Source organism: Tachyglossus aculeatus, chromosome 6 (assembly GCF_015852505.1).
Source record: "Tachyglossus aculeatus isolate mTacAcu1 chromosome 6, mTacAcu1.pri, whole genome shotgun sequence".
NCBI lineage: Eukaryota > Metazoa > Chordata > Mammalia > Monotremata > Tachyglossidae > Tachyglossus > Tachyglossus aculeatus.
The window spans coordinates 46861644-46875551 of record NC_052071.1 but is presented as its reverse complement, the minus strand read 5'-3'; the positions used below and the strand labels follow the sequence as shown (position 1 = coordinate 46875551).

At 44.9% G+C, this 13908-nt stretch overlaps 1 protein-coding gene across 5 annotated transcripts in view; it reads right to left on the bottom strand.

Annotated features, from left to right (window-relative positions):
* The window catches only part of LOC119929746, a 41102-nt gene extending 27194 nt beyond the window's left edge, over nt 1–13908 (bottom strand). The window contains exons 1-3 of one of the 5 annotated variants that reach the window (XM_038748008.1): nt 13773–13908; nt 12855–12909; nt 2563–2817 (exon numbers count right to left, since the gene is read on the bottom strand). In XM_038748008.1, the coding sequence (XP_038603936.1) occupies nt 2563–2817; nt 12855–12909; nt 13773–13790 (328 nt within the window). In that variant the 5' untranslated portion in view covers nt 13791–13908. Of the gene's footprint in view, nt 1–2562; nt 2878–12854; nt 12910–13772 lie in introns of all 5 variants that reach the window. The other 4 variants (XM_038748009.1, XM_038748010.1, XM_038748006.1 and 1 more) reach the window with 4 other exon arrangements.

Sequence of the window (13908 nt, the reverse complement as noted above, 5' to 3'; positions counted from 1 at the left end):
GGCTCCTGCTAGAGACTCCAAATTTTACTCACAAGCAAGATCAGGAGCAACTGCTCCAGTGCAGCTTTGTGATGTTTTTTTGTTTTGCTTTTTTAATGGTATTTTTATGTGCTTCTTATGGGCCAGGCACTGTACTAAGTGCTGGGTTAGATACAAGATAATCAGGTTGGATACAGTCCATGTGCCACCTGGGGCTCAGAGTCTTAATCCTCATTTTATAGATGAGGTAATTGAGGTACAGGGAAGTTAAGTGACTTGCCCAAGGTCACACAGCAGACTAATGGTGGAGATGAGATTAGAACCCAGGTTAGATTTGAACCCATGAGAAACGATGTGGCCTAATGACTGAGTACAGGCCTAGGAGTCAGAGGACCTGAGTTCTAATCCTAGTCTGCCATTTGTCTTTTGTGTAACCTTGGGGAAGTCACTATAATTTATCTGGATTCCCCATTCCCTTATCTGCAAAATGGGAATTAAAGACTGTGAATGCCAAACGGGACCTGATTATTTTCACCTAACATAGTGCTTAGTACAGTGCTTGGCACATAATGAGTGTTTAAAAATATTAAAAAAAGGTAAACGCTTAACAAATACCATTAAAAAAGGGGTTATTTTACTCCGGGCACATGTTCTTTCCACTAGGCCATACTGCTTCTGGCCTGGAGCTCCAGTTGCACTGTGGTTCATTATACTTCCTGGCGGAAGAGTAGAAGCAATAATTAGGGGCCAGGGGGAGTCTTCTACACCTACTATCACTCTCACATTTTGAAAAAGACAATCTCTCTGTCAGCCTTGAGTGGGCCCAGAACACTAAACTCAGGAATTCATCTCCTTCTTGACTACACAGAACATTGGGGAAAAGTCCTATTTCTCCCTCTGGTCTCTAAGAGCACTAACTTCTTTGTTTCACTAACAGAAATGTGTGAAAAATCTTTTTTTTTTTTTTAATGTTGTCTCTACCTTGCACTTCACTTGTTTTTTCGACTTTCTCAGCAGCACTGTCGGCTATTTGAACGCATCAAGGATGTGGGGTGGTTTTAAGATATTCTTCTGCAGTTGTCTTTAATATACTCTTCAGCAGAAGTCTCTCACCAATTAACACCTATCCTACCGTTCCCTCGAGGACTGGCAGAAGAGTCGGAGAAAGAGGTGACGGATGGGGCTTAAGAAAGTAGTAAGAGGATGACCAGGGAGAATTCTGACCTTCTGAAACGAGTATGTAGGGTAGGGTGTGTGTGTGTGTATGTGTCCCCATAACTGGAATTCCCCTATCTTTTCTCCCCAAAAACACTCTGGGCTTGACTCTTTCTGCCTTCATCGTCCCTACTCTCACTTCTGTCACTACAGCGACTACCTTCCCATCATCACTGCAGCCCCCGAAGCCCACCCTATCACTGCAAGCCCCTTAATCTAGAAATGCACTTCCAGATACTCTGTTTTTGTCTCCCTATACATCTTTGCCTCTCTTTTACACCTCTGCTACTTCGGTCTTTGTTTCTCTCTTCATCTCAGTCTCTCTCGTTCTCCCCCTCCCCAAAGCATTCTAAGTAGTCTACATTCACTAAGTGTTCTCTTTACCTGCCTTCTCATTGGTTCAGTCTCACTAGTTAATTTACCTCTTTCTCAATTTCCTCTGAACAGGCAAGAACCGTTTTCATTTTTGATGATGGGTGAAGGAAAGAGTTGCAGAACCAGGATGATGAGGCAGGTAAGTGCTATGGTGGGGTTTTGTGAGTTGTGTTGGAGCACAATCATTCAGGGCTGGACAGAGAAATATAATTGGGGGTTATCTTTAGTACGGAGAATGTGTTGGGGACACAGAGAGTAAAAGGCACTTATGTTTGCAATGAGTCATGATTTGGCACTTCTGGCTTCAACCCACTTGTATAATAACAATAATAATAATAATAATAATAATGGTATTTGTTAAGCACTTAGTAGGTGTTAAGCACTGTTCTAAGCGCTGGGGTAGATACAAGGTGTCCCATGTGGAGGTCACAGTCGTAATCCCCATTTTACAGATGAGGTAACTGAGGCACAGAGAAGGTAAGTGACTTGCCCAAGGTCACACAGCAGATACATGGCAGAACCAGGATTAGAACCCCTGTCCTCTGACTCCCAAGCCAATCCCAGCCCTCAGGACAGTGCCTGGAACGTAGCAGGTGCTTAACAAATGCCACCATTTTCAGGCTTTCTGAATTTGGAGAGATGGCCATGTAGGTTAGGGGATAGAATATTTAACCAGGAGTGAGTATGTAACCAGGCCAGGGGCTATATATGCAGTCAGGAGTGACTATTGGCCCAGTTTGCCAAAGCAAGAATAACGCCTCCACCCTCCCACCCCCATGGCCTACCCTTTCCCCATCTGTTACTTCAGGGATGTCCCTGGTGTGAAAAGCACACTTTGCCACTTTGACAATCACCACAAGTGCAGATGCTTCCTTTTCTTTTTTAAAAAAAGACCTTGAAGAGCTTAATTTGCTGCTCTTCAGACTGAACAAGAAAACAGTATGAGCTCAATAAATACAACTGATGGATTAATTCAATGATATATCCACCTACCTATCACAGTCAGGGTGACCTTTTGGGCTTCCTTTTCCATCAAATTGATGACAATTTTGTAAACTCCACTGTCTTTCTTCTGCACGTTCTTCAGCAAGAGATATCCAGTGGATTCATTGAAATCAACTCTGCCTTTGTAGGGTTCATAGACAATGGCCTTTGAGGAATTCACTTCATATTCCACAATGAGCTGAAGAGGGTAATCATTGATAAATTCCCACTGGATGATCGTTAGGGATGGCTTTATTTCTGGGGCTGGAAAAAGCACAGAGGAGCCCACAGCTGCAAATATTCTTTTTTCAAGCCTTTCAGTTGCTGATAAACAGAAAGAAAAAATGAGAAATCAAGAAAATGCAAGCCGGTGATCAGCTTTAAAAAACTCCTTTCTGGTTATCAGGCATGATTGCTGCCCTCGAAGAGCTTCCACTCTTGAAGGGGAGACAGTCACCAAAATAAATTACAGGGAAGGGGAAGAGATAAATATAATCACGCATTTGAAAATTTTGCAAGAAACATTAGTGCAGCTTATTAATCAAAATATTGCCATTGCCTAACATCACCTTCTTTTGCTAGCTCAGCCCCTTGATGATGATGAGCATTTATTAAGTGCTTCCTATGTGCAAAGCACTGTTCTAAGCACTCATCAATCAATTGTATTTATTGAGTGTTTACTGTACACAGAGCATGGTACTAAGCACTTGGGAGACTACAATATGACAGAGTTTATAGACATATTCCCTGCATCTGTTTATTGTTATAGTGTACTCTCCCAAGCGCTTAGTACAGTGATCTGCACCCATTAAGTGCACAATAAATACAATTCATTCATGAATATCCTTGGAGCTTGTAAGGGAAGGCAGAAGAGTGATGGAGTGATATTTAAAGGACACACCTTTCTAAAGAATCTATGAAATTTGGCATGTTGGAAAGCTAGCGATACAATGAAGGTGAAAGAGGGTGTTAGGAAAGGGATAGTTTGGGGATTGGCAGAATGGAATAGGATCTTGAGTGGGGTTACTTGGACAGACAATTGTAGAGGAGTAGCAATGCACAGGAGGAAAGGGTGGGCACATTTTCATAACTCAGAGTAGTAGAAATAGTATTTATTATGTGTTCAATTAAGTGCTTGGTACATGGTAAGTGCTTAACAAATACTATTATTACTATTATTAAGTGTAGGCAGAACACTCTGCTAAGCACTGGCAGAGAATACACAGGTGGGAATTAAGCATGGTCCCTATCCCTCAGGGGACTCACAACCTAAGAAACAGTGATGGTGGCTAGAAGTAGTGTGGCTCAATGGAAAGAGCACAAGCTGTGGAGTCAGAGGTCATGGGTTTGAATCCCGACTCTGCCATTTGTCAGCTGTGTGACTTTGGGCAAGTCACTTCACTTCTCTATGCCTCAGTGACTTCATCTGTGAAATGGGGATTAAGACTGTGAGCCCCACGGGGGACAACCTGATCACCTTGTAACCTCCCCAGCACTTAGAACAGTGCTTTGTACATAGTAAGCGCTTAACAAATGCCATCATTATTATTAGAAGGAAGTGCATGCAAGTTGGCAGTGATCTGCTTGAATAAGGAAGTTAAGCAGTAAGATCCAGGAGAAGGGTCAGAACCAGTGTTTTGGGAGAAAAGCTGGTGAAGAATTTAAGGACTTCTAGCTAGGGGTCAGTGAATCAGCAGTAGTTTGGCTGGTGAGCAAGGGCAAATATACAGCTGAACTTTAATTTCACAATAAACATTGAATTTGAGTCATTTAATCTTTTTCTACCTTCCAATCAATCCATGGTATTTATTGAGCAGTTACTTTGTGCAGAGCACTGCCACTTGTCAGCTATGTGACTCTGGGCAAGTCACTTAACTTCTCTGGGCCTCAGTTACCTCATCTGTAAAATGGGGATTAAAAGTGTGAGCTCCACGTGGGACAACCTGATCACCTTGTATCCCCCCCCACCCAGTGCTTAGAGCAGTGCTTCACACATAGTAAGTGCTTAACAAATGCCATTATTATTATTATTATTATTATTACAACATAATGGAGTTCATAGACACATTCCCTGCCCACAAAAAGCTTACAATCTAGAGGGGCTAACAGACATTAATGTAAATAAATAAATTATGGATATGTTCATAAGTGCTGTAGGGCCAAGGGAGGAGTGAATAAAAGGAGCAAATCCAAGTGCAAGGGCTACACAGAAGGAAGTAGAAGAAGAGGAAGTGAGGGCTTAGCTAGGGAAGTTTTCTTGGAGGAGATCTGCCCAAAATAAGGTTTTGAAGGTGGGGAGAGTGATTCTCTGTTCAATATGAAGAGGGAGGGCTTCCAGGCCAGAGGCAGGATGTGGGTGAGAGGTCAGTGGCAAGATAGACGAGATCAAGGTACAGTGAGCAGGCTAGCACTAGAGAAGCTAAGTGTATGGGCTGGTTGAAGTTAGGAAATCAGGGGGGTGAGGTAGAAGGAGGCAAGGTGACTGAGTGCAAACCTTCCCCGTTAGATTGTTCTAGAAGACAGGGATAGCTCCTCTTTCATCATCAAATGCAAAGTACAGTCTCCTGCACACAGATGTCCAGTTAGTCTCATTGCTAATGGTGATGATAAACATGCAATCAATCAATCAATCAATCATATTTATTGAGTGCTTACTGTGTGCAGAGCACTGCACTAAGCGCTTGGGAAGTACAAGTCGGCAACACATAGAGACAGTCCCTACCCAACAGCGGGCTCACAGTCTAGAAGGGGAAGACAGAGAACAAAACCAAACACACTAACAAAATAAAATAAATAGAATAGATATGTACAAGTAAGATAAATGAATAGAGTAATAAATATGTACAAACATATATACATATATACAGGTGCTGTGGGGAAGGGAAGGAGGTAAGATGGGGGGGATGGAGGGGGGATGAGGGGGAGAAGAAGGAAGGGGCTCAGTCTGGGAAGACCTCCTGGAGGAGGTGAGCTCTCAGTAGGGCCTTGAAGGGAGGAAGAGAGCTAGCTTGGCGGATGGGCAGAGGGAGGGCATTCCAGGCCCGGGGGATGACGTGTGCCGGGGGTCCATGGCGTGACAGGCAACAACGAGGCACAGTGAGGAGATTAGTGGCAGAGGAGCGGAGGGTGCAGGGTGGGCTGGAGAAGGAGGGAAGGGAGGTGAGGTAGGAGGGGGCGAGGACTGATAGGTGAAGAAAGGAGTCCATTTTATTCAAATGGATGATGTTCCACAAGCAGTGGTGGCTTTGAGGTGTTGGAATTCTGAACAAGGATGTCACTTGGAACCTCTTAGAAGCTTAATTTTGATACCCTACAAGCAAATCAGGTTTTCTGTATCAATCTCCCCTTAGCTAACCAGAGTTTAGAGAGAGAACAGTGTTTTAGTAAGTCAGTGAAAGTTTAACATTGAGCTAGACTCCAGGTTCATTGTCTCTGAAGTGAAGAGCCCCAGGTGTCTCCCACTGTCTTTCCCTAAGGCCCCAACAGATGGGGACTCCAACTGGCTGTTAATCATAGAGGGAAAAGGTACCAGAGCAGGTGGCATGGGGACAGAATGGTGCAAAGTGCTAGAATCACTTGCATAGCAACAAAGGGGAGGAAGGCGCTAGAGCCGCTTGTGTGACAGTACAAGGGAGAGAGGCGTGAGAACCACTTGAACAGTGGCAAAGGAGTGTGAGAGGCACTAGGGTGACTTACACGTCAGGGCAGTGAAGTGAAGCGCAGCACATTAAGTTCCTTCCCTCTGATGGTTGAGCCCCACCTCCTGCCTTTTCAGTCCCTTCCCCACCTCAGCCTGCTCTTCCATCTTTGAAAAGGATCTGAATGGTTTCTTGACCCTTCCCTTATCTTCAAATTCCCCTATTCTCCATCACTGTCAATGCTGGACTGATTCAGTGCTGGAAACTAGCTCTGCCTGGGCCTTTTCTTATATAACTTTGTTCCCCATTGCCTTATTTTCCCATAGTAGTAATAGTAGTAGCACTAAAATGGGGCTTGGGAAATACAGAATAAAATGACCCCTTCCCTAGTCTCAAGGAACTTATACTCTAAAGCTCCCTTGCATGCTCCACTCCTGTGCCTCAAATCTGACCCCTCCCGTCCCCTTCTAGGAGCCCACAACTGGGTCAGCCTGGAATAAATTGAGTGTCTTCACTGCTGCCACCTTTGAGAGGCATTCTCTTAATAATCCTCCTATTTTCCCACTGTGGAAATTCCATTAGGCATCTCAACGCTGTCTGTCTCCCCCTTCTAGACTGTGAGCCCATTGTTGGGTAGGGACCATCTCTATATGTTGCTGACTTGTACTTCCCAAGCGCTTAGTACAGTGCTCTGCACACAGTAAGCACTCAATAAATACAACTGAATGAATGAATGCTTATTTTGTCTATTACTTATTCACTCCTTTTAACTATGATGCATTCATCATTTTATCTCCACTCTCCCCCGGTAGATTGTAAGCTCTTTAAGAGCAGAGGTCACATCTTCTACTTAATTTGAATGTTCCTCAAGCACCTGGTTCAGGGCTCTGAAAGACCCAATTCTAACTGAATAAAGTGCTTCCCTTTATTTCTCCTACCTGCAGTCCCCTCTGGGCACCGAACCAAGTGCAGAGTTGGCACTGAAGGGAGTGCAGATAGGGGAAATCAAGGTTTAGTCAGGGAAGGCCTCTTGGTGGAGATGTGATTTTAGGAGAGTTTTGAAGATGAGGAGAATGGACTGTTGGATATGAAAGGGGAGGGAGTTTCAGGTCTGAGGAAAACAGTGGGATATGAAAGGCCACTTGGAAGAAATGTGATTTTAGGAGGGTTTTAAAGGTGAGGGAAGTGGACTGTTGGATATGAAGAGGGAAGGAATTCCAGGCCAGAGGCAGGACATGGTGGAGAGGTTGGTGGCAGGATAAATCAGATCAAAATACAGTGAGTAGTTGGCAACAGAAGAGTGAAATGCACGGGCTGCAGTAGGAAATCAGCAAGGTGCACTAAGGGTAACAATAATAATAATAACTATGGTATTTGCTCAGTGCTTTCTGTGTGCCAAGCGCTGTACTAAGTGCTGGGTTGGTTACAAGCAAATTGGGTCCCTCCCTCATATAGGGTATACAGTCTCAATCCGCATTTTACAGATGAGGTAACTGAAGCACAGAGAAGTGAAGTGACCTGCCCAAGGTCACACAGCAGACAAGTGGCGTAGTTGGGGTTAGAATCCATGACCTTCTGACTCCCAGGCCCTTGACTACCCAAAACACGATGTGGTAGAAGGGGGTATGCTGATTGATTGTTTCAAAGCCAATGGTATGTTTTTGTTGGATGCAGAGGTGGAGGCAGCATGGCTCAGTGGAAAGAGCACGGGCTTTGGAGTTAGAGGTCATGAGTTCAAATCCCAGCTCTGCCAATTGTCAGCTGTGACTTCGGGCAAGTCACTTAACTTCTCTGTGCCTCAGTTACCTCATCTGTAAAATGGGGATTAAAACTGTGAGCCCCCCCGGGACAACCTGATCACTTTGTAACCTCCCCAGTGCTTAGAACAGTGGTTTTCACATAGTAAGTGCTTAATAAATGCCATCATCATTATTATTATGAGCAACCACAGGACTTTCTTGAAAACTGGGGAGACTTGGACTGAAATGCTTTTTTAGACAAATGATCCAGGCAGCGGAATGCAGTAAGGACCGAGTGGTGAGGAGCAGGAGGCAGGAGATTTTCCAGGAAAAAGGGTTGGTCTACAGTGTTGAAGGCAGTAGAAAGGCCAGGGAGTATTAGGATTGATTAGAGGCCACTGGATTTGTCAAGAAGGTGATGATGATGATGGTATTCGTTAAACGCTTACTATATGTCAACCACTGTTCTAAGCACTAGGGTACATACAAGTTTGTCCCACATGGGGCTTACAGTCTTAATGCCCATTTTCCAGATGAGGTAACTGAAGCACAGAGAAGTTAAGTGACTTGCCCAAAGTCACACAGCTGAAAAGTGGCAGAGCTGGGATTAGAACTCACAGCCTCTGACTTCCAAGCCTGTGCTCTTTCCACTACACCCCGCTGCTTCTCATTGGTCACCTTAAATAGGACTGTTTCCATGGAATGAGGGGATAGTAGCCAGGTGGCAGTTGGTTGAGGAGAGAGTTGAATGAGAGGGAGTGGGGTTAGTGAGTGCAGAAAACTCACTCAAGGAGTTTGGCAAGGAATGAGGACCTAGTAGAAAAAACATGGGCCTGAGAATCAGAGAACTTGTGCTCCAATCCTGACTATGCCACTTGTCTGCTGTGTCCCTTTTAGACTGTGAGCCCGCTGTTGGGTAGGGACTGTCTCTATATGTTGCCAATTTGTACTTCCCAAGCGCTTAGTACAGTGCTCTGCACACAGAAAGCTCTCAATAAATACGATTGATTGATTGATTGACCCTGGGCAAGTCACTCAACTTCTCTGTGCCTCCGTTACATCATCTGTAAAAGGGGATTAAGACTGTGAGCACTATGTGGGACAGGGACTGTGTCCAACCTGATTATCTTGTACCTATCTTATCACTTAGTACAGTGCCTGGCACATAGTAAGCTCTTAAAAACCATTAAAAAAAGGGAGTTGGCATGATATCAAGAGGGTGCCATGGAGTCAAAGGAGTGGATTTTTTTTATAATAGGGAATCCATGGACATGATTGAAAACAATGGGGAAGGAGTCTTTGGAAAGTGAGGGGTTTAAAATTGTGGTCAGGGAGAGGGGAATTACTTTGATAAGGTAAGTAGGGATGGACTCAGAAGCATGGGTGGAAAGGGTAGAAATTGAGAGGAGGTGGGTGATCTCTGGAGAAAATACTGGGAAGGGTGGGAATGTTGGGGAAGAAGGGACTAGAGAGGAGCGGGGAAGATTTTAGGAAGATCACACGACATTTTAATTTTAGCAATAAAGTTCATGGTCAGGTCATTAGGAAGGGATGAGGAACATATATATGTGCAAAAGGGAAGCCAACTCCTCCCGCTTTCCCATTGAATCTTGGGGAGTGGATGAGGTTACTATCCAGAGAGAGCGATATGGGAGGCAGTATCATCCAGGGAGAGTCGAGTTTCAGTAATGGTGAGGAGGAGCAGTAATAACTGTGGTATTTGTTAAGTGCTTATTATGTGCCAAGCACTGTTCTAAGCACTAAGGTATATACAAGATAATCAGGTTGGACACAGTCCTTGCCCCACAGGAGGCTCACATCTTAATCCCCATTTTACAGATGAGGGAACTGAGGCACAGATAAATGACTTGCCCAAGGTCACACAGCAGACATGTGGGACAGCAGGTATTAGAACCCACGTTTTCAGACTGTGCTCTTTCCACTAGTCCACGCTGCTAGGTCACGAACACGTTAAGGATGAATGAATTGCCAGTGAAAAATCCTTGTATGTGGTGTATCCATGGTCCAGGGTGATACAAAACTGCAGGCATATCATCAGCCCTTGGTAAGATACTGACTCTGTAGAGCATATCATAGTAGTTTGTCTACTTGAGTATATAATTGATCAACTGACTTCCAGGCTTGATCACATCAATATGCAACATCTTCTGAGTGACCACTTCAAAGGATGCTTACAACCTGGTGAATTCAAAGACCTCCCTGGAAAGCTGGAAACAATAAAACCTCCCAGTAAGCATAAACATGGTACCTAAAATAATAATTGGGATATTTGTTAAGTGGATACTATATACCCAGGGCTGGGATAGATCCAATGCAATAATAATTATGGTATAAATATTGTGCTTAGTGTAGTGTTTAGTATGTGCCAATCACTATACAAAGCTCAAGGGTCGATACAAGATGGTCAGTTTGGACACAGTCCCTGTCCCACATGGGGCTCACAGTCCAAGTAATCAAATCCAACACAATCCCAGCCCTAACTGGAGTTCACATTGAGGGGAGAGAGAACTGATATTTTATCCTTATTTTATAGATGAGGAAACTGATGTAAAGAGAAGAGACTTGCCCAAGGTCACACAACAGCCGAGGAGCAGAATCAGAATTCAAACTGAACTCGTATCTCTCGACTCCCAGCCCCATTCTCTTTCCACTAGGCTGTGCTGCTTATCTCAACTACTGGAAAAAAATCACTGCAGCAGAGACCAGAAAAATGCCAAAATACCAGAACCCGATGGCATACCTGCTGAGATGGACAAATCGACAAACACAGAAAGGGACAGGCTGCCTAAACACTTAAGCAACCTCTTCCACAACCCATGGAAGACTGGACCTTGAAGATTCTAGATTAAACAGCAGCAATTATTAAAACCTGCACAGGTAATCCATAATTGCTCTTAATCCCAATGTGTACTCACATTGTGGAAACACTGAACCAAGGGGTGAAATCAACCAGGCACTCTGAGATAATGTTTCAGTTTGTACCAGAGAAACCCTATACACAACCAGAGACCTTCACTGGCAACACAAAGTTAAGTGCTGTGTATTACTGCATCTTTAATGTTAACATTTCAGCTGTAAACTCTTTTTGTGCTGGGAACATGTCTACCAACTCTCACACTTTACTCTCCCAAGTGCTTAGTAAAACACACAGTAGGCACTCAATAAATATCATTGATTAAGAGGCTTATCAAACATATTTGAGCACTTACTGTGTGTAAGGCACTGTATTAAGTGCTTGGGGGAGTACAACATAGAAACATAGAAGACACATTCTCTGCCCACAATGAGCTTACAGACTAGAGGATTATGTGACAAGTACTATTGTTATTATATTTGTTAAGCGTTTACCACATGCCAAGCACTGTTCTAAGCACTGGATTAGATACAAGGTAGTTAGGTGGGGCTAAACCCACGTGGGGCTCAGTCTTAATCCCCATTTTACAGATGAGGGAACTGAGGCACAGAGAAGTTAAGTGATTTGCCCCAAGTCACACAGCTGATAAGTGGCGGAACCAGTATTAGAATCCACGACTTCTGGCTCCCAAGCCTATGCTCTTTCCACGAAGCCACGTTGCTTCTGGACTGAACCCTTAGGGAGATGGTCAGAGCATAGTGGCAGTGCTGAGCTAATATCATAGGGTCAGGGCAGAAGCTGAGACTCACATGGCCCACAAGTCTTTTAATATCAGGAGCCCTGGGGTCGACTGGGGCTTCCTGATGGTCAGTCCAGCCACCTCCTTTGCTGCAAATCTCTGCTGGACAGGAAGAAACCTTTAGAACTTTGCTGGGGAGCCTACGGACAACCAAGGAGACATTTTCAGGACGCAGCAAGATAAAGCCTCAGATGAAACTACATTTCAGGTGAAAAATGGGAGACAACTGCATTGAACTGACTGGCTCGGCTGACTGTAATCAAGAAAGGACTACCAGGACTCTAAGTACCATAATTTCAGCACACATAAGGGAACTTAACCATCACTGACATCTTTTGAGTACAAAAGGCGAACATATTTACCAGTATCCATATTCCTTGGGTGGGGATAATAATAATAATAATGGCATGGCATTTATTAAGTGCTATGTGCAAAGCACTACTCTAAGCGCTGGGGAGGTTTCACGGTGATTAGGTTGTCCTAATTAGGATTAGGGGCTCACAGTCTTAATCCCCATTTCACAGATGAGGTAACTGAGGCACAGAGAAGTTAAATGACTAGCCCAAAGTCACACAGCTGACAATTGGCAGAGCCAAGATTTGAACCCATGACCTCTGACTCCAAAGCCCGTGCTCTTTTCACTGAGCCACACTGCTTCTTGGGGATGTCTCCCCAACATCTACCACTCATTTCCTTTTTAACTGTACTTGTGATTGACTGGAAATGATCGATCGAGGTACGAAATGGATGTGGAGAGAATAAAAACAAAATCTATCAAGTTTTGTTTTAGTCACACTTCATTAATGTGTCAGTCTCCTGGATGTGGAGAGAGGAGAAGGAAGGTGTTGATGAGAAATCTGAGTGTAGAACTTACTAGAAATAATAATGATGGTATTTGTAAAGCACTTACTAAGTGCCAAGCACTGTTCTAAGCACTGGGGGAGATACAAGGTATCAGGTTGTCTCACATGGGGCTCACAGTCTTAATCCCCATTTTACAGATGAGACCACTGAGGCCCAGAGAAGTTAAATGACTCACTTAAAGTCACACAGCTGACAAGTGGCAGAGCTTTGATTTGAGCCCATGACCTCTGTCTCCCAAACCCATGTTCTTTCCTCTAAGCCACGGTGCTTCTCCAACCGAGTCTAGAATCTGAGTGTTCACTAGGAACCTGAGAACTAGGAACTAGGAATCTCAGGCCCCCACCCGAGTGACTCCAATAACCTCCCAAGCTCCCCGCTGCTCTCACCTGATACTGGAGAGAAATCTTTCAGCATCAACAGTAGGATGGAAGGGAAGAAGACCTGGGTTTAGGAGACACAAAAACAATGGGCGGGAGTTAGTAGTAGTAGTAGTAGTAGTAGTAGTAGTAGTAGTATAATGATGATGGCATTTATTAAGTGCTTACTAAGTGCAAAGCACTGTTCTAAGCGCTGGGGAGGTTACAAGGTGATCAGGTTGCAGTTATTATTATTAGTAGTAGTAGTATAATGATGACGGCATTTATTAAGCGCTTACTATGTGCAAAGCACTGTTCTAAGCACTCGGGAGGTTACAAGGTGATCAGGTTGCCCCACGGGGGTGCTCACAGTCTTAATCCCCATTTTACAGATGAGGTAACTGAGGCACAGATAAGTAACTTGCCCAAAGTCACACAGCTGTCCATTGGCGGAGTCAGGACAAAGGCCGAGCTCTTTCCAAATATTACATTATTAGATCGTTCCCCTCTCAGTCCTTCTTATCGCCCCCTCCCCGGACCCCCTCCGGCCCAAACCGTCCGTCCACACCGTCCCCCCTCCCCGGGACCCCCGGGGCTTCCAGACTGCGCCCACCCCCAAGGAAGCGAAAGTGAAAACGAATCCCGACTGTTCCTTTGTCCCCCGCGCAAACTAACGGGATGGGCATGGGCTGGCCGGGGACGGGAATGTCCGGGGGTCCCGAGTGGGAGTTCAGAGGCCCGGGTGGAATTAGGGAGGGCCTCGCCCTGCAGGATGGACGGATGCAGGAGGGAAGGAGGGAGGGGGCAGCAGCCGGGGTCCAGAGCTTAGAACAGTGAAGCGCTTAATAAATGCCATTATTATTATTATTATTAAAATGAGGGGCTGGGGAGGGGAGGGGCAAGGAGAGGACCTCGCCCTGGGGCCTCCGCCTTTCTTGGGTAAAATACCTGGGCCGAATTTTGCATTATCAAGGCGGCAAATCCCCCGGAGTGAAGAAAGTCCGAAACGCCAGAGGAGGGAGGAGGGTCCAGGACTTGCACATGCGTGATTGCGGAGCGCTCCCCGTGCGCAGAACACTGTACG